At 33.7% G+C, this 20,073-nt stretch overlaps 1 protein-coding gene across 3 annotated transcripts in view; it reads left to right on the top strand.

Annotated features, from left to right (window-relative positions):
• The window catches only part of PMS1 (PMS1 homolog 1, mismatch repair system component), a 112,738-nt gene that overhangs the window by 15,373 nt on the left and 77,292 nt on the right, over positions 1 to 20,073 (top strand). For all 3 annotated transcript variants that reach the window (XM_027866210.1, XM_027866209.1, XM_027866211.1), the window contains exon 4: positions 5,323 to 5,425. In XM_027866210.1, the coding sequence (XP_027722011.1) occupies positions 5,323 to 5,425 (103 nt within the window). The remainder of the gene's footprint in view (positions 1 to 5,322; positions 5,426 to 20,073) is intronic.

Here is a 20,073-nt window from a genome sequence, read left to right as displayed (position 1 = left end):
GTCAAAGGGTATGCATGGCTATAAAGCCCTTTGAGCATAGTTCCAAATTGCTTTCCAGAATGGTTGAATCAGTTCGTAACTCCACCAACAGTGCATTAGTGTCTCAATTTTACTACATCCCTCCAACATTTGTCATTTTCCTTTTCAGTCATTTTAGCCAAAATGATAGGTGTGGCATGGTGTGGCATGATACCTCAGAGTTATTTTCTTTTGCAATTCTCAAATCGGTAGTGATTTGGTGCATTTTTTTCATAACTATAATAGTTTTGATTACTTTCTCTGAAAACTGCCTGTTCTTATCCTTTGACCATTTATCAATTGAGGAATGGCTCTTATTTTTATAAATCTGACTCAGTTCTCTGTGTATTTGAGAAGTGAGGCCTTTATCAGAAACTTGCTATAAGAATTTTTTCACAGTTATGATTCCAATGTATTTCTCTCCATCCGACTTTCCCCCCATTTATCCTACTCTCTCTCTCCTTTCGACCTATCCGCCTTCAAAAGTGTTTTGCTTCTGACTACTGCCTCTCCCAATCCACTGTCCCTTTTATCAGACCCCTCTCTTCCATTATCCCCTTCTCCTCTTACTTTTCTTTTAAGATAGATTTCTATACGCAACTGAGTGTGTATGTTTCAATTTTTGAACCAATTCTGATGGGAGTAAAGTTCAAACACTCCTTCCCATCTATCCATCTTCCTTTCCCCTGTAAAATCTCTTTCACTCCTCATTTATGTGATATAATTTACTTCTCTCTTTCCCCTTCTCCCAGTGTCTTCCTCTTTCTCACTGATTAATTTATTTTTTTGGATATCACCCCATCATATTCAACTGATACCTGTTCCCTTTGTCTGTGTATCTCCTTCTGACTGTCCTAATAATGAGAAAGTCCTTAGGAGTTACAAGTATCATCTTTCCTGGTTGAGGGTAACTGACAGGCTGCAAGCATTTGATAATTTTCCATGGTAGAATGGGCAGATGAAAATAATTGTTCCAGTGCCACAAAGGCAGTGAAAAAAAGGCTGTGGAGCCCTTACAGTTTGATCACATATCTGAGATGCCAAAGTCATCCACCGCATTCCAAGCCATCACCAGTCATCTTGAATTTTGTCTTGCAACTGGATTTCAATAACTCTGGAAGAAAGAGTGAGGCTGATGACTTTGTACAGTTCTGCCTCACCTAAATCAATTCACATGCAAATCAAGACCACTCTGTGAAGTCATTGGTCCTTTTTGAAAATGAAGAAGAAACAATAACAATTATCTTCCCATGTAGGAATGTAAATAGTTCAACTTTATTGAATCCTTTATGATTTCTCTTTCCTCTTTACCTTTTTAATGCTTCTCTTGAGTCTTGTGTTTGAAAGTCAGATTTTCTATTTAGCTCTGAGCATTTTATCAGAAATGCTTCAGACAGTTCCTAGCTGTGTGACTTTGGACAAGTAAGTCACTTAACCCTCTTTGTCTCAGTTCCTCATCTATAAAATGAGAAAGAGAAGGAAATGGCAAAGTACTCCATTGTGTTTGCCAAGAAAATCCCAAATGGAGTCATGAAGAGTTGGACACAATTGAAATGACTCAACAACTACAGCAACAATGATGTCTCATGGAGTGATTAGCTTCTACTTGCCTAATTCTAATTTTTAAGGAATTACTCTCTTCCATGAGTTTTTGTTCCTCTTTTTCCATTTGGCCAATTCTACTTTTTAAGGAGTTCTTTTTCTCAGTGGATTTTTTGTACATCTTTTTCCATTTGAGCAATTCTGCTTTTTAAGGCTTTTTTTCTTCATTGAATTTTTAAGCTGTTATTTTCTTCAGTATTTTTTTTTGTGCCTCATCACCAAGCTGTTGACTCTTTTTTCATGATTTTCTTGGGTCACTCTCATTTCTTTTCCCCGTTTTTTCTCTACCTCTCTTACTTGATTTTTAAAATCTTTTTTGAACTTTTCCAGGAATTATTTTTGGGTCTGATACCAATTCATATTTTTCTTGAAGCTTTGAGTGTGGGAGTTTTATTATCTTCTTCTGAGTTGTGTTTTGATCTTCCTTGTCACCGTAATAACTTTCTGTGGTCAGGTTCTTTTATTGTTGTTTGCTTATTTCTCCAGCCTATTTATTGACTTTGAATTTTATGTTAAATTTGGGCTTTGTTCCTAGGGTGAAGGGAGCATTATCCCAAGCTTCAGATTTTTTATGAAGCTGTTTTCAGAGTTCTTGGGGTCTGTAATTTTTCAGTTGTAAGATGGTATGATCCTAAGGAGAGATGTGTTTACTGCTCTCCTGGCCTATGCTGTGGTGTGAGTGACCAAAAATAGTCTTTTCTACCTTTGAGCTATGACCAGCATTCCTGTGCTAGCGTTCCTCCTTGCCCTGGGACTGCAACCCAGGACTGTGACCCAGATCTGTGTATGGGCAGTGCAAAAGAGTCATGCTTCCATTGCCAGCAAAGGGATCCCTGTAATCTTCTTCTGACCAGCTGTACACACCCTTTACAATCTGTGGGCTGAAAGCTTCAGAAGCCACTGCTACAGCTGATTTAGTTATCCCCAAGACCTTTTGCTGGTTTGCTGGAGCAAGGCCTCCACTAGCATAGCCTGTGCATGATTGTGCTCTATTTTCACCAGCAATGGGCCTTCATTGCTGACCTTCTAAGTTGTCTTGAACTGGAAAATTGTTTCACACCTGCCTTTTATGAGTTCTGCTGCTCCAAAATTTGTTTTGAGACATTATTTAAACTTGTTTGGAGGAAAATTTGGGAGAGCTTATGTGAGTCTCTGTCTTTTCTCTGCCCTCTTGGCTCTGCCACCACCTCTTTTGTTACTATTTGACTTCAGTGTGCCTGTGTAAGATTGTGTCTTGTCTTCCTTTCTGTACTCAGCCCATACATATTCTGACTTAGGGTTATTACTAAGGCAGAAAACCTGTTCCTTTACCCCACAGGCTGCCCAGATAGCTTTGATTTAAGAGAATTCCCCATTCCTGAAGGCTATTCCTTCCCAATATTTCATTACTTTTGTATTGTTCCAGGTTGTCTTTAGAGTAATAACAGTCTCATGAAAGTAAATACCTCAGTATTATAGGAATTCTCTTTTTGGAAATCTCTCTGTATAATAAAGTCATAGAAAATAAACAGAAAGGATGTTAGATATCATGTAGGTAATGAATTATTTTGCTTCATAATTTTATACATATGTGTGTGTTTTAGACAATAAATTTCCAAGAAAGCCAGCACTGTATTATTTAAATGTCTTCCCAACCTCCTCTACCAAGTGCCTAGCACAGTGCACATTAGGCAAGCTTACCAAATACTTATAAAATTAAATCTTCACTAATTCTCTTCTATTATCTACCATTTTATAAAAGGCCAAAGAGGTTAAAGGGATTTGTTGAAGATATTCCAGCTAATTACTTTTAGAGCCAGGACTCAGAGTCATGTCTTTTCATTCTCAATTCAGTAAAGTATGATTTTGGGAATCATTATTATGCTATTATTAAGGGTAGACATATTCTCCTAATGACTTAACTTCTGTTAATAAATTTGCACAATAACTCCCTGATCTGATTTTTTATTGTATTAAAGTAGTTAATTTGAATTCTGTGTTCTTGAAATTTGTGATGTTCAATGTGACTTAGTAGTTTATAAATTATAAAATAGTCCCATGTGTATCTTTATGCCTGAGTCACAAATCATTTCCCATATGTTTCAATTCTTTTGACACTATATACATTTTAATTTTTATAATTTTTTGTATTTATTAGGTTTTATTCTTTGTTACTGCATTAATTCATTTGAGACCATTGAGAGCCCATGCTACTTTTTTGCATTTCATATCATCTAGACTGGAAAATATTTGCCATTCACTAGTGTGTTTGAAGGATGAATGAGTTAAGATCTATAAAATGTTTTGAACTTATTAAACCAAAGACACTATGTAACCTTACAAAGTATTAGCATCATCTTCATCTTATCATCACTCTTCTCTTACAGCTGATAGTGTAATCATTTATTCAGGAGCATCTAGTAAGCCACTGGCAGAGTTAGTATTAGAACTCAGTTCCAGGCCATCCTTTGCTTATGACACCAACTTGGGTCAGGTGGCTAGCTCTTTGGAGAATAGAAATAGAATTCAGTTGACCTTGGCATTTTGGAGAAGAGAGTGTATAAATACAGGGTGGCTTTTAAAGGTACAATCATAGAATAATTCATTTGGAAAAAATAAAATGCCTCCAGGAAATTTTAAGTAAGCATTAATACGTTCTCTTAGAGGGGTATCTGTCTGTAGGTATTTGGCTTGAATTGTATTAAATGGAATTTAAGTAATTTTAGGAAAATTTTTTGGTTATGAGTTGTAAGATACTAGAAAGTAGTTTGAGAAAGGGTTTGAAAAATCACTTAAATGTACAGAGGCAGGCAGTTGTATAGTTTGAGTATGTAATCCTGCCTGATGATAAGTGTCATAAACAGCAAGAAAGCCAGTGTCACCAGATTGATGAAGCTGACATGTTAGGAATTAGGAATTCCCCCCCCCCCAGCCTGATCCTTCTTATCACATTTGATCATCTTCCCTTTCAATTTCTCTAAAAGAGAATGAGTAAAGAAAAAGTTGGTTTTCTAAGTTATATGGCCTCTGCTGTGTTCAGAGTTACATTTCTATGACCAGAAATAGCAATTTAGGAATCCTTTCATTCTAGGAATAAATGATTTCTTTAGTTTGTTTTTTTTTTCTCCCTTAACCTTATTCATAAATGGTGTTTATGCAAAATTTATCTTGAATATTAAAAATTCTTTCTGTGGTATGTACAGAAGCCGTGGGGTTCAAATTGTATGTGAAAAATTTGTGTATGTTTACATACAGCTTGTTTTTAAAAACTCAATAAAATTGTATATAAAATGTAAGTGGAGAAAAAAGTTGATTTTTTAATTATAAAAGTATTAATGTGGTTCTATCTAAAAGCAAACTATAGTGCATTTAAATCTGTTTTACAAAAAAAAATTTTTTTTTCATGAACAAAACTTATGTAAATAGGAATTCCAAGTGCAACTTTCTATTTATGCCACAATGAAAATGTAGTCTACAAAACTCACCATGAGTAATTTTCAGTATAAAACATTTTATCATGTAGTTATAATATATAAATATCATAAATTACATATTATATAATTATATTACATAAAGCATTCTACTTTAATTTTGTGAATGAAAGTTGCCACAGAAGTTAAAATTTCTGGCTAAGTAGAATTATGAATAAGAATTATTTGAAATCTAAGCTTATGGGACCACTTTAAACATATAAAAATCACTTTATTTGAATTTTTTTTTCAGGTTTTAATTACAACAAAGACAGCTGCTGACAATTTTAGCACCCAGTATGTTTTAGATAGCAGTGGTCATATAGTTTCCCAAAAGCCTTCACATCTTGGACAAGGTAAAGAAAGAAATTTTGCAACCTTGTTTTCTCTTTCTCATCTATATCTCATTCAGAAAATTTCAAAACCTCATTTAAGTTTTATACCCATTCTTGTTATCAAAACCTTGTTTCTCCTTGACATTTAGTTGGAACTGCTAAGGCCAGTTGCTTAAAGACTTTAATTCTTAGCCTAGATCCTGACCAACCATATCAGAAATGCTTGTAATTGTTTACAAGGATAATACAGCAAGAAAATATGAATGGATCAAATAACATGCTCTTGATCTACAACAACATATTATATTAAAGCACTAAAAGTAAAAATATTTGGCTGGTATTATCAGTGTTACAGATGAAATTCACTCATTCAACAAACTTTTATTTCACATGTCTACTGTATATAAAGCACTGTGCTAGGTGCTGGGCAATTTAAAGGCAAAACTGAAGCAGTTCCCCCTCTCAAGGAGTTTATACTTTATTAGGGGAAGAACATGTACCCACAAGTAAGTTATTTCAGGAGGAGAGAGCTCTAAGAAGTGGGGAGTAGCAAAACACTTTCTGGTGCCTGATAGAAGCCAAGAGTCTCGAGAGGCCCAGGTGAGGAAGGGGTACATTCCAGAAATTTTTGCTGGTAGTAGTAACCCAATTTTTTTGAGCTTTACACCTCTGCTCATTTATTTTGAATTATAAGTGATATTTTGCCTATTTATATAACCTCTTTGTAGGTATTCATTTCTCAATTGTAAGGATAAAATCTCTAAACTTGAATTTCATATGTATTCTTTAGTTTTTTTCTCCTTTTTCTTGCTGATACTTTTCATTTTAATTGAATATTTTCAAAGTGACTACTATATAGAAAGCACTGTGGTAGACACTGGGGAATATATAAAGATTGTTATACATCCCTACATAAAATTTACAGTATAATAAGGGAATACAACATATACATATATAACTGTTGTACGAAATAGGTCATAATAAGTGTGTGTCTGTACTTAAAATGTATACCTCTGCTAATAAAATCAATGAAGTTGTAAGAGTATTATAGATGGGGACTCATTAAATTTGTAGTCAAAGGAATTGTCTTTGAAATGGAGTGTTTGCCCTTTTTTCTTTGAAATTGCCTTGTAAATTGATATTTAATTTTATAATTTCTTATTTTTCAAAGTAGCATATTTTTCTAAATTCTTCCTGCCTTTAAATATAAAGTGGTTAGGATTATTTTTCCAAAGATCTTTTTGTTTTATAATTTTCCTAGTTGAAATTTGCTTCTTTTCGTTGTACCACTGTTACTGAATACTTTTTGGTACAGAGCTAAGAAAAGTGCTATCAGGGGAAGCGTTGTTTGTATCTTTAAAATCCTCAGAATACTTACTGGTAGCCATTCCTTTATTGGTGTATTTGCATCTTGACTGGATAAACAAAGGAAATATCAGTGACACAGGCTGTCAGAAAATCATGGTGTGTTTTTTAGCTTATAAAAATGAATTAAATTCTAAAAACTATTCAAACTAGTATTGTAATACCAATTTTAAATTCTAAGAAATGGCAAGTTTATTAAATCCTTTACTAATGTGTGTAAAATCTAAATCTTTACCTTGTTTCAAACATCAAGACTTAAAAGAAAGGCTGTTTTGAGCAAAAAGGTCCTTTAGAATACCTTGTCTCCAGTTCTTGGGAGGTCAAATTAGGAAACCGATAGGAAAGTTTAATTGGCTTTCCAGAGGAGACTCCAGTAGAGTGCCTTGCACTAATCCAGTCACCTTATAAAACTTAAATGTATTTATTTTTATCTTTGTAGTAGGCAGTCTAATCTGGATGGCTGGTGGTTCTGCATCACTCATACTTCTCATGCCTCTCTGTGTTCATCTCCATGAGAACTGTGAAATAACAAACCTTAAGCATTGAGTGCACCTGATCTTTGCCCTTTTGCTGGTTGATTTTTCTCTTCCTAATTACCTTTGCCCTTCTTATACTTGCCCGTTAGCAATTGTGAGCCAGGTATGTTTGTGAGCAAGTGTTGGGACAACTTCTTAGTCATTTACGTACCTTTTATTCTTTAATGTGTTCTGTTTTCTTAAGCAGTATACATTAAAAGATTGGTGTAAAACCATTAGCTCTGTGCCTCAGTTTTTCTCTTTAAGTATAGTTGGTTGAATGGAGAAACAGAAACCAATGCTCTAGAAAATCTCAACTTGTCCTTTGAAGATACATTATAGAAATTTGCAAACATTTGCAAAAGTTTTTTTAATGTTTATATAGCCTTAGCTATGATATTTATTTGAGTGATTGAATCACAGACTCACATTTCAGCAGCTGTCATTCAGTCTCCATTTAAATATTTTCAGTGTAAGATAAAACTAGTACTGCCATCTCAGTTTATACCTGTGCCTTTAAGGTTCCTGCAGGTTAGTATTTGCAGTGGAGTAAATTTCTCTGGTTTAGCATTACTTTTCACATCATCATATTGGAAGATGCTTGTAGAAAGCTAGCTGTAGGCACAAATGATGACTTAAGGCTCTAGTACACTCAAGCTATCTTTTTTTAAAACAAATTTCAAAACCTTTTATAAGTTACTTTCCAAGAATACCAATGGGTTTAGCTCTAATTTTTAAAGATACAGATTATGTGCTGTTGAAAAGAAATAACAAAACCCCAAAGAGTTTGTTATATGCATTTAGCACACATTACACAAATGTCATTTAATATTATCTTTGGATATTTAATTCATATTTGTTAAATAGCCTTATGCTGAATTTATAGAAAATTCACTTTTATTTTGAAACAAAAACCAATAAGATTCTTTTAAACTTTTACAATCCCTTTACCAAAAAATCTGACTTAATTTTTTTCCATTTCCTGCTTCTGTCACTACATCAACTGATCCCTTTGAATCAGGTTATCAGTATTTTAAAGCTACCTTTATGGATTTACTTCTCAGACATTGAAAGTAACACACTTAAAGTACTTTGCTTGAGACATTTCATTTCCTTACCCTGTTATTTAAAGGTAGAGCATCATGTTCTTTTTAAATCCCTGCAGTGCAAATGAGCATGTATTGAAAGATATTTTTAACTTAATTTTGGAACAGAGGTTTTCTGTAAATGTTTAAAAACATTCCTAATATACTAATAGCCATAATTTTTTACAGTATAATAATAAATATTTACCTTATTAATTATATAGCCTATTTGGCTATACATAGGAAAGACTTAGTTTAATTACAGAGCTTCTAGAATATACTGAAGTCAGAGCTGAGCAGTTAAATCATAAGAATTCTCTTATAAAATATGATAGTGAATAGTGACCTCTCAATTTGGAAGCATCAACTTACTCCTTTTTAAAGGATCAACCATTTTATGGATGGATCTTATTTAATTACTAAGGTCTAGTAAAATTTTTATGTCTGTAATATACATCATTAAGGACACTGGAAAAGGAAATAGACATTGTGGAATAGACAACTTAGTGCTTCACTAATATTCACAAGATATGAGAAGTGTCAGAAGAAGAAAGCTTCCATCACTTTGAGTAGATTCCCTATGGAGGATTTATGGAAAAGACACTGATGAGAGAGGCTAAGAAGTCTCTGATGAGTTAAAATCTATCCTGGAGAATATACTTACATCACTGAGTCATGAATCTGTTGAATGATGTGTAGTTCATATACAAAAAAGCCTTTTTGAGTAAACTCCAATGTAACCTGAGATTATTTCTAACTCTTGGAGAAGAAAGATCTATGAATTTTTCTTTTTCATTTTGTCATATATTCTAAATCAGGTGATACTTTGATGACATGGGAAGTATAACCATGTGTACTAAGATGTTGAGAGTATAAAGTCCAGGATAGGAAACTAAAGTCCTTAGGGACATGGGTAGTTTTGTCATTATTTCTAATTAAAGGCAAGGGTTTCATAAAAGTATGATGGTGGAAGGGAAAGGGAAAGGAAGGGAATAAACTTATATAGCACCTACTTTGTTCCAGGCACTTTGCTAAGCACTTTTAAAAATATTATCTTATTTGATTCATGGAAAGTGAAGAGCTGATTGAGTATATAATATTCTTCTTTTTTTTTTGGTGAGGCAATTGGGGTTAAGTGACTTGCCCAGGGTCACACAGATAGTAAATGTCAAGTGTCTGGTCTGAGACCAGCTTTGAACTCGGATCCTCTTGACTCCAGGGCCGGTGCTCTATCCACTGCACCACCTAGCTGCCGCTGAGAATATAGTCTTGTTGTAGAGGAGATGGTTATCCAGATATGAGTTGGACTCAGAGGCCTCTCAGGTCCCTTCCAGCTATGGAATTCTCTGTTTCTAGATTAGAGAGTTGAATCTGAACTTCTGTACCAGAGCTTAATATACAGCAACAGCAAGCTCTTGGATAGAGACAGAGTGCAGCTATTGAAGACTGGAAATAATATATTTGTCTGAAGACTTGCAGATCTGATCAAGTGGTCTTGAAATTGAAAATGGAAAGGAAAAGGGCTATAAAAATGTGCATACCCTTTGGTCCAGCAATAGCACTTCTAGGGTTGTATCCCAAAGAGATCATAAAAATGGGAAAAGGACCCACATGTACAAAAATATTTATAGCTACTCTTTCTGTGGTGGCAAAGAATTGGAAATTGAGGGGATGCACATCAATTGGGGAATGGCAGAACAAGTTGTGGTATTTGAATGTAATGGAATACTATTATAGTATAAGAAATGATGGGCTAGCAGACTTCAGAAAAACCTGAAAGGATTTGAATGGACTGATGATGAGTGAAGTGAGCAGAACCAGGAGAACATTGTACACAGTAACAGCCATGTTGTGCTATGACTAACGTTGATAGACTTAGCTCTTCTCAGCAATGCAAGAATCTAAGACATCTCCAAAAGTCTCATGATGGAAAATGCTATCCACATCCAGAGAAAGAACTATGGAGTTTGAAATCAGTTTGAAGCATACTATTTGCTCTTTTTTTTTCTCTTCTGTTTTGTTTTGTTTCTTTTTTCTTGTGGTTCCTCCTATTGGTTCTAATTTTTCTTTACAGTGTGACTAATGTATGAAAATATGTTTAATAGGAATGTATATGTATAGCCTATATCAGATTGCATGCCGTCTTGGGGAAGAAGGGGGAGAAAATTTAAAACTCAAAAGCTTATGGAAGTGAATGTTGAAAACTAAAAATAAATTAATTAATTAAAAAAAAAAAAAAAGAAAATGGAGAGGAGAAAGACTCGCCAATATCCCAGATATCCCAGTGAATAAAATGTATGACTTAGGATGAGTAATAGCAATGGAGAGATCCAAGAAGTCTCAGTATCCAGGAAGAAGTAAAGTAATGATATTCATGGACCTACATAGTTACACAAAGGCACAAGATATGAGTTATCAAGTAAACTAGAGATAGCTAGACAAAGAAGCAGAGTCAACATCATGAGTAACACTGTGACATGATGACATGACTGAAATATGGTAGTGGAAAGGGCATGCCTAGTTTATGCTTTTGAATATTCAAAAGAAACAGAACAGTTAAAAGGGATGGTAGAAAAGGGAATACCAAGAAGATCAAGAAGATAATCCCAGGAAACTTCCAGTGCATTGAGTAACTCTTCTGTGGCTTCCAGTGTACCTGACAGCTGACCCAGGGATGACATTAGGACACTGATAGAAAGAGGGGAAGTCCACAATATTATAGTTTCTTTAGGGCTCACAAAGCTTTCCTTTGACTAGAGTGGGAAAGGGGGAAGGAAGAGCTGGCCAAAGCCAAAGCCATCTCCTATCCTTTCCTCCTCCCTCAAGTGGTTCCTCCTCAGTAGTATGATAGAAAGCCATATTTTCTCTAATTTCTGAAATCTAATCCCTTCTCAACTTGTTCAGTACTTTATAGATGATTCCTAGGACGTAGTCAAGTTTGCATAGCCTATCCAAACAAAATTTTTGTGCAATGTCATTCCAGTTGAAAGGCCTTTTAACACTTAGTAATATTGATTCAAATTTTTAGATAAAATGTTATTAAAAAAAGATAATATATCCAAAAATTATTTGCTGTGATCAAATTGGATTTATGTCACACATGTAAGCATGGTTTATTATTATGAAAAATTAGCACAATTCCTCATATTAAAAACAAGAGCCCAAACCATATAATTTTATCCATAGGTACAGAAGTCTTTGACAAAATACAGTTCTAGTTTATATAATTTTTTTATCTTTTTTTTTGAGGCAGTTGGGGGTAAGTGACTTGCCCAGAGCCACACAGATGGTGAGTGTTATGTGTCTGAGGCCGAATTTGAACTCAGGTCTTCCAGACTCCAGGGCCGGTGCTCTATCCACTGTGCCACCTAGCTGCCCGTATATAATTTTAAAAAAATAAAATCAAACAGCATGGGTATAGAAGGGCTAAGTTTTAATATGATAAAATATATTTATCAGCCATCCAAAGTTAACATCACTGTAGTGGGAAAACAGGAGAAGCTTTCATAGTAAATATAGTGCTAATGCAAGATTCTCCCTCATACCACTATTATTTGATGCAGTTCTAGAAACTACGGAATTTGCAGTAAGGCAAGACAAAAATTAAAGAAAGATGAACATTAACAAACAGGAGATAAAATTATGACTATTTGTAGAAGATATGGTAATTTATCTGAAACTCCCAGAGAATCAGTCAGAAAAACTGAGACAATATTTACATTAAAGCAGTAAAATACAAAATAAATCCATAAACATTGTTGTCATTTCTGTATAGCAGTAACAAAAAGACAGGGGAAAATGGAAAGAGAAATTCCAATTAAAATAACTACAAAATGCATCAACTATCTGGGAGTCAATCTTTCAAGACATTAAAATATTATACTGCCTGATTTGATTTGCATATTTAGTGCTATGCTAATCAACCAATTAAGGAGTTTTTTTTGAGAGCTAGAGAAAACAATAACAAATTCATTTGGTAATACAAAATATCTAGCATCCCAAAGGAAATCATGGAAATTTTAAGAATGAGTATGGAATTGTACTTCCAGATCTCAAGCTATTACAAACACTATTATCAAAACGATTTGGTACTGGTTAAAAAAAGAAAAGTAGTTAGCAGAACAGATTAGATTAGGAAAAATAAGAAATAATTGAATCCAGTAACCCTATATTTAATATACCCAAGAAGATAAACTACTTATTAAAGAACTGTTTGACATAGTTCTGGGAAAACTGGAGAACAACTGGCAAAAAATAGTTTTGGACAAGCATCTTATATCATATACCACAATCAATTTGAAATATGTCCATGACCTTTATATAAAAGGACTCATCATTAAAAAAAAGTATATGAGATGGAAATACCTTTCTCAACTATATACTGAGGGAATATTTTTAATAATACAAGGAAGATCAGGAGATCAAGGAAAAAGACAATTTTGATTACTCGAAACTGAAAACCCTTTTCAGAACAGAATCAGTGCAGCTATGATAAGAAGGGAAACTTGACTGGGAAAATTTTATAGTAGTTATCTCTAATAAAGGTCTAATAGTCAAGATATATAAGGAATTAAAAACAGTATATTATAATAATATCTTTTAGATAAGTAGTCAAAGGAAGTGGACAAACTTTTCAAAAGACAAATTGCAAACTTAACCATAATCAATTTATGATGATTCAGATCATCACTAATAAGAGAAATGTTAAATAAAACAACATTGAGTTTTTACCTCACACCCAGAAAATTGGCAAGTCTTCCTGACCCCAAGCAAGGCTAGTTCTCTACCACATACTGTTACCTTCCATGTATTTCTGTACATACTTACACATGTATATTCAGGCATATCAGTGTACATACGATTTACATATAGTACATAGACATAAATTCAAGTATAATCAGTAGGTTGTACCACATGCCATCAATGACTTGTATATAAGGGTCATTAATAACATCAAGCTATGTATAAACAGCTATGTAGATAGATTGCTAGGCCTGGAGATAGGAAGATTTATCTTCCTGAGAAATCTGGTCTCGCTAGTAGTTGTGTGACACCGGGCAAATCACTTAACCCTGTTTGCCTCAGTTTCCTCATCTGTAAAATGAGCTGGAGAACGAAATGGTAAACCATGCCAGTATCTTTGCCAAGAAAACCCCAAATGGAGTCACAGAGAGTTGGATGTGACTGAAACAATGCAACAACAACAAATGTATGAACAGAAAAGGAGAGGAACTAACCATGTAGCAAAACTGAAACACGACAGATTTACAGCCTGAGAATTGTCCAAATAATGCATTTTTTTTTTATTTGGACCTGAAGTTTCATTGGGGTAGGGAAGTGGTGCCAAACTCAGATGGAAACAAGGGCCACTAAACTACATAAGGATCTTGGCAGGGATATGTCACATGTTGACTTAGATAACCATGTATTAATATTATGTATGTCTTATTATATGTATTAATATTATTATGTTTTATTATATTTTTATTTCATTAATTATTTCCCAATTATATTTTAATGATGTTTGAGTGGTGTTTGGGAGTGTAGAGGGCCACAAGCAGCCCAGTATTTGACATCTCTGGTGTAGAGAACTTTTGGAAAAGAAATTCTTTCTACCATGTAGACAGATAACTGTTGTGGAATTTACAGTCTTAGAGGTTTGTCTGGGGTCATTGAGTGGTTAAGTGACCTGACCAAAATTACATAATTGGTAAGTATCAGAGATAGGACTTGAACCCATGTCTTCCGTATTCCTATGTGAGCCCTCTATATACGACACCACCCTGTTCTCCAGGCTGCCCTATTCCCCATCAAATATTTTTTAAAAAGAGGATGTCCCTAGGAGCATTGGCTAATTGCTCTTTGCTAGATTCATAGAAAGGCACAGAGAAGAATTACACCAGGGTGAAACTGATCATAGGACCCTTGATTGAGAGATAGAAGGGTCATCATAAGTTTAGTCCCCTCATTTGATGTATGATGAAACCGAGGCCCTGGGATGTCAGTGACTTATCCACGGTCATATACATAATAAGCTTTAGAGGGGGAGATTCAAACCCAGGTCCTCTGACTCTGAAGAAGGTACATAGGCAGGGATGTACAGGTAAATGTTCAACAACAAGCTCTTCAGAAATGAAAGATATACTTTTAAGTTTAATCTGAATTATTAACATTTTCTCCATTACTTTTATTAAGTCTCAACAATCAGCAAAACAACAAATCAAGCCCTAATTTGTAGTTTTGTGGTTTCCAAGGTGTAAATACTCATGTCGAAAATATAACAAACTCTGGCAAACCTGCAAGCTAGTAGGAGTCGACTCCACACACCCTTTCAAGGAGTGTAGTCTCTAATCCTATAGCACAGATACTTCACTGATGAAACCACAGAAATAACTAGCATTTATATAGCACCTTAAGGTTTGTGAAACACTTTATGTTTTTGCATCATATTGGGGTCTCACAACAACCCTGGAAAGCAGGACTATTATTATCCCCTTGGCAGAGGAAAAAACTGAGGTATGGAGGATGAGTGAATTGTCCAGCATCACAAAGCTCGTAAATGTTTAAGGCAGAATGTTAACTCAGGTCTTCTTGGCTCCAAGTCTGAAGCTGTTTATTGAACCACCCAGCTTCCTTTAATTGCACCTGTAATAGAATCAGAAACTTGATGAATTCTAAGGTCCCTTCCAGCTCTAAAGATTATCTTAATGTTAAGTATAAGACAGTGTGGATTAGAAAATCTCCTTTCTTTATCTGTCTGATTGATAATTGAGTAAGTGAAGTGAGAGCTACATCTATTAGAGTGCTCCTGTGTAACCCCTTTCTCCTGAGCATATGAGAAGGGTTAACAAGTTAAGGTCTTCCTTACTAGCCTTTTGAAAGGACAAAGATGGATCAGTCGATATATTTGCCATGTGTTACAACTCCTTGGAACTCTTGAAGTCTTGCTTTTGGGCAGTGGCTGCTTTGTGATGGACAGCAAAGATAACTCATTTATTTGGCTGTGGTGTAAATACAAGAATACAAAGGGATGGATTAATAGATACAGAGACACAGTATACACACACACACACACACTCTCACACTCTCATACTTCTCCTGCTTCAAATGAACTCAGAAAAGCAAGAACAGCAATCAAAATTTCAGACCAGGCCAAAATAAAATAAACGTCATTAAATGACATAAACACCATAGATAATGCAGTAATGTCAGTATTTAGATACTGTACCATTTAGTGGATATATACTGAGTAATGAAAGGGAAAAGTAGACCACAAAACTATAATGATTGAAGATCTCAATGTTCCTTTTTTTATATCCAGACAGATCTAACAAATAAATAAGAAAGGAGCTGAACAGAACTTCCAAAAGTTAGATATGATAAATCTCTTGTACTTACTGAGTTGGAGTCATCAAGAGTATACCTATTTCTCATCTGTGCATGGACCTTTATAGAACTTAACCACGTTTGTCGATTGTGAGCTCCTTGAGGCCAGGGACTATCTTTTGCCTCCTTTTGTATCCCCAGAACTTAGCACAATTCCTGGTACATAGAAATGTTTATTGATTGCATGAAAAACTCATAAACAAATTCATAAAAGCAACAATATTAAACACATCCTTTATAAACTACAAATAATAAAAAGTTAAAATTAATAAAGGTATTTGAGGAAATGATTGAGCCTGAAATGGAAACTAATATAATCTCACGAAAGATATTTATTGTTCAACAAAGAAAACATGGAAATGATTGATAATTTCAACAAAAATATGACAACAAGGAGACAAATCCCAAAATTTTAGAGATGTAGCTAAAGCAGTCATTAGGTGAAAATAAATATCTCTAAATTCTTTCATGAACAAAAAAAGAGGACTAACAGTTCAGTAAATTGGACATAGGAAAGCAGAAATTTAAAAAAAGCAACTAAACACAAAAATGAACTTTGGAGAGGTCAAAAAAGTTAAATTGATGAATAAAACTAGAAACTTTAATAAATTAGTATAGGAGAAAAACTGTTGGTTAATTTTGGCTAATTTTTTTAAACAAGATAACCAAATTATTATACTCAAGCAAAAAAAAATAGAAAGTTCATAACAGATGAAGAGAAAATCATTAGAAACTATTTTGTCCAGGTATTTGCCCCCAAAATTGATAAATAACTGAAATGGAGGAATATTTTTGAAATATCTTCTTGAACAGAACTGGAAATAGAGAGTTTGAATAATACAGTTTCGGTAAAAGAAATAGAACTCCCAAACAAAAAAATACTCAGGCCTGGATCAATTTACAGACAACTTCAATCAAACATTCCATGAAAGTTTAACATTATTGTATGTTATGTAAATTATTTTGGGAAAAAAAGAAAGCCTATTATCACTAATGAATATTAATTTAAAATATTGAATAAAATATTAGCAGAGACTATGACAGCATATTAAAAATGCTGTATGCTATAACCAGGTTAGATTTATACCAGGAATGCAAGGTTTGTTCAATATTAGTAAAAAATCATATAGATCATCCTTATAACAAAGACAATAAAAATCACATGATAGTCAATGCAGAAAAAGCATTTGACAAAATATAGCAGCCATTTATGTTTAAAAAATATTAAAAAGCATAGGACTAAGTAGACTTTTCACTAATATGGTGAATAATATCTGTTTACTAAGAGCTAGCATCATCTGTATTGGAAAAATGCTAGATCCCTTTCCAATAACATCGGGGGTAAAATATTGTTAACACTTATTTAATATAGTTCTAGAAAGGCTAACTATTGCAATAAGACCCCAAAAAAAGATAATAAGGGAATATTAATAGGCAAAGAGAAAACATAATTACTTTTTTTTTTCAGGTGCTATAATTGGTTTACTTAGAGCAAGGATGAGAAACCTGCAGCCTCGAAGCCACATGTGGCCCTCTAGGTCCTCAAGTTCTCCTTTGGCTGAATCCAAACTTCACAGAACAAGTCCCCTTAATAAAAGGATTTGTTCTGTAAAACCTGGACTCAGTCAAAAGGCTGCACCCAAGGACCTAGAGGGCCACATGTGGCCTCAAGGCTGCAGGTTCCCCACCCCTGACTTAAAGAATCTAAGAAATTCAACCAGAAATTGAAACCAACATTAGCTAAGTAGCAGGTTATAAAGTAAGCACACAAAAATCCTAAGCTTTTCTGTATATTACTGAGAAGGAAGAGATAGAAAAAAGAAAGTTGATTCAGAATAACTGCAGAATGTATAAAATATCTGGGAGCATTACTAACAAACAATACATAGGATTTAGATAAATACGACTACAAATCTCTCTGTAGAAATAAAGATAGACCAAAGTATTGGAGAATAATTAATTGCTCATGGTTAGCCTATGCTATTATAATAAAAATGGTACTACTTTCTAAATGGATTTACAGAATAAATGCCATACCAGTCAGACTAGTAAAGGGTTACTTTATGACCCTAGACAAAAATAACAAAATTCATTTGGAGAAATAAATGGTCAAGAATCCCAAGAGAAATACTATTTTTTCTTTTAAGTTGGAAGAGGATCTAGTAGTAATAAGTCTAAAACTAAAACTATTTGTTACTGCTTAAAAATAAAAATTGATCAATAAAACAGATTAGGTCAGTAAGTTGTGGGGGGAATCCTATATAGCAGTATAGCATTCAACAAACCATAGGACGCCAACTCTTTGAGTAAGAGCTGTCTAGTTCAGCAGTTCCAGACTGCTGTAAGAGTGGACCTAGGACCCTGAAATTGTTTTAGTGAGGTCCAAACTGTTTTCATAATAATAGCTCTTTGAGGGGTCCTCAATAATTTTTAAGAAGGCAAAGGGGACCTGAGACCAAACACTTTTAGAACCACTGTCCTACTTGAAGAAAACTGGAAAGCAATCTGGTAAAACCAGTCTTAGGGCAACATCTCATAACATATACCACAGCAAGCTCCAAATGGATACAGGAACCTAAAATAGAAAAGCTATTTAATAGACATGTTGAAGGAGATAGCTTTCACAGCTGTGGGTAAAAGTACTGAGAATGCTTTGGTAAATCAACTTCCAAACATTTTATTTATTTTTTAGTGATTTTGAATGGGACTTCTTTTTTACTAATGCCTCTGGATTGTGCTATTATATAATAATTTTGAATTTTTGTGGATTATTTTGTAGTCTGTAGCTTTGCTAAAGATATTGTCTCAGTTAATTTCTATGCTGATTCCTTAGAATTTTCTAAGTAAAGTATCATATCAACAAATATAGATAGTTTTGTCTTCATTATTCTCTTTCCTTCTTGCTATTAATAGCATTTTTTTGAATTATGTAAAATAATAGTGGAGGAAGGCACATCCCTACTTCACTCCGGTATTTGTTGGGAAAGCATGTATTCTTAACCTTTTTTTGTGTTATGAACCTCTTTGACAGTATGATGAAATCTTTCAGCCTTCTCTTAGAATAAGGTTTTTAAGTGGATAAATAAAGTATATAAGATTCAAAAGGAAACATTATATCAAAACCCAGATATCAAACTATTAAGAAAAAAAGGCACACATTAACAGGCCCCAGGTTAAAAACTCTGTATCTCCTATATTTTCATTGCTTATAATGTTTGATTTTGGTTTTAGGTAGACCATTTTTGGCACAGAGGAGTAGTATGCTTTGTTAAAGTTGTTTTCTGCTCTTTGGAGATGATCATGTGGTTTTGGATGCTTTTATTTTTAATATAATCATGTTGATTGTTTTCTTAATGTTGAACCATCTTAGCATCCCTGGCATAAATCCCATTTGATCATAATGAATTTCTTGGATAAATTGTTGTAGTCTTTTGTTCAGGATTAAAAACGTTTTTAAAATAAATATTCGTTAATTATATTGTTCTAGAGTTCCCTTTTTAAAAATCTTTTCTTGGTTTAAGTATTAGAGTCATATTTGTTTCATTTAAAAATGAGTTTTATAAATTATTTTCTCAATTTTTGAGAATAATTCATGTAGTTAGGTATTAATTTTTCTTTGAAAGTTTGATAGAGGTTTCTTGTAAAAATCCATTAGGACCAGAAGGTTTGTGGGGGGGTTTGTTTGTTTTTTTAATTCTTTTGCAGCTGGTTCTATTACCATTCCTAAGATTGGATCTTTACTTTGTGTTCTGTTATTTGGGGTATTTTGGTGTAATCTGTTTCTCTTCTGTTCAGATGTGAGGGAGGAGTCCATTTAACTGCATAATGGATTTCAGTAATTCTTTTTATTTCTTCTGCTTCAATTGTGATTTTACTTTGTTCATGTTTTATTTTGTTGATTTGTTTATTTTGGCCCTCTTTTTAATCAAGTTGACTGACAGTTTTGCTAGTCTCTTCAAAGAATTAGCTTTTAATTTTGTTTATCAGCTTTATAGGCTTTTTGATTTTCAGTTGAATTACATCTCTACTGATTTTCAAGAAGTTTGCTTTTTTATTTATCTTGGGTTTATTTCTTGGCATTATAATTTTTTAATGAATATTCCTCTCTTTTTCCATTTTGATTATATTTGTTTTTAGGGATAAAACTTTTTTTTCTGAGTACTATTTAGCTTTGCCCCAGAAATTTTGGCATGTTGTTTCACTATTATGATTGTCTCTGAATTGTTAATTGTTTTTATGATGTTATTTATGTTATTTAGAATTTGATTATTAAATCTCCAGATTTAATTTAAATCTCTAGAGATCTGGCCTAAGGGGA

This window comes from Vombatus ursinus, unplaced genomic scaffold (genome assembly GCF_900497805.2).
Source record: "Vombatus ursinus unplaced genomic scaffold, bare-nosed wombat genome assembly UNPS02014779.1, whole genome shotgun sequence".
Lineage (NCBI taxonomy): Eukaryota > Metazoa > Chordata > Mammalia > Diprotodontia > Vombatidae > Vombatus > Vombatus ursinus.
The sequence above is the reverse complement of the archived record's forward strand: the minus strand, read 5'-3'. Positions and strand labels throughout refer to the sequence as shown.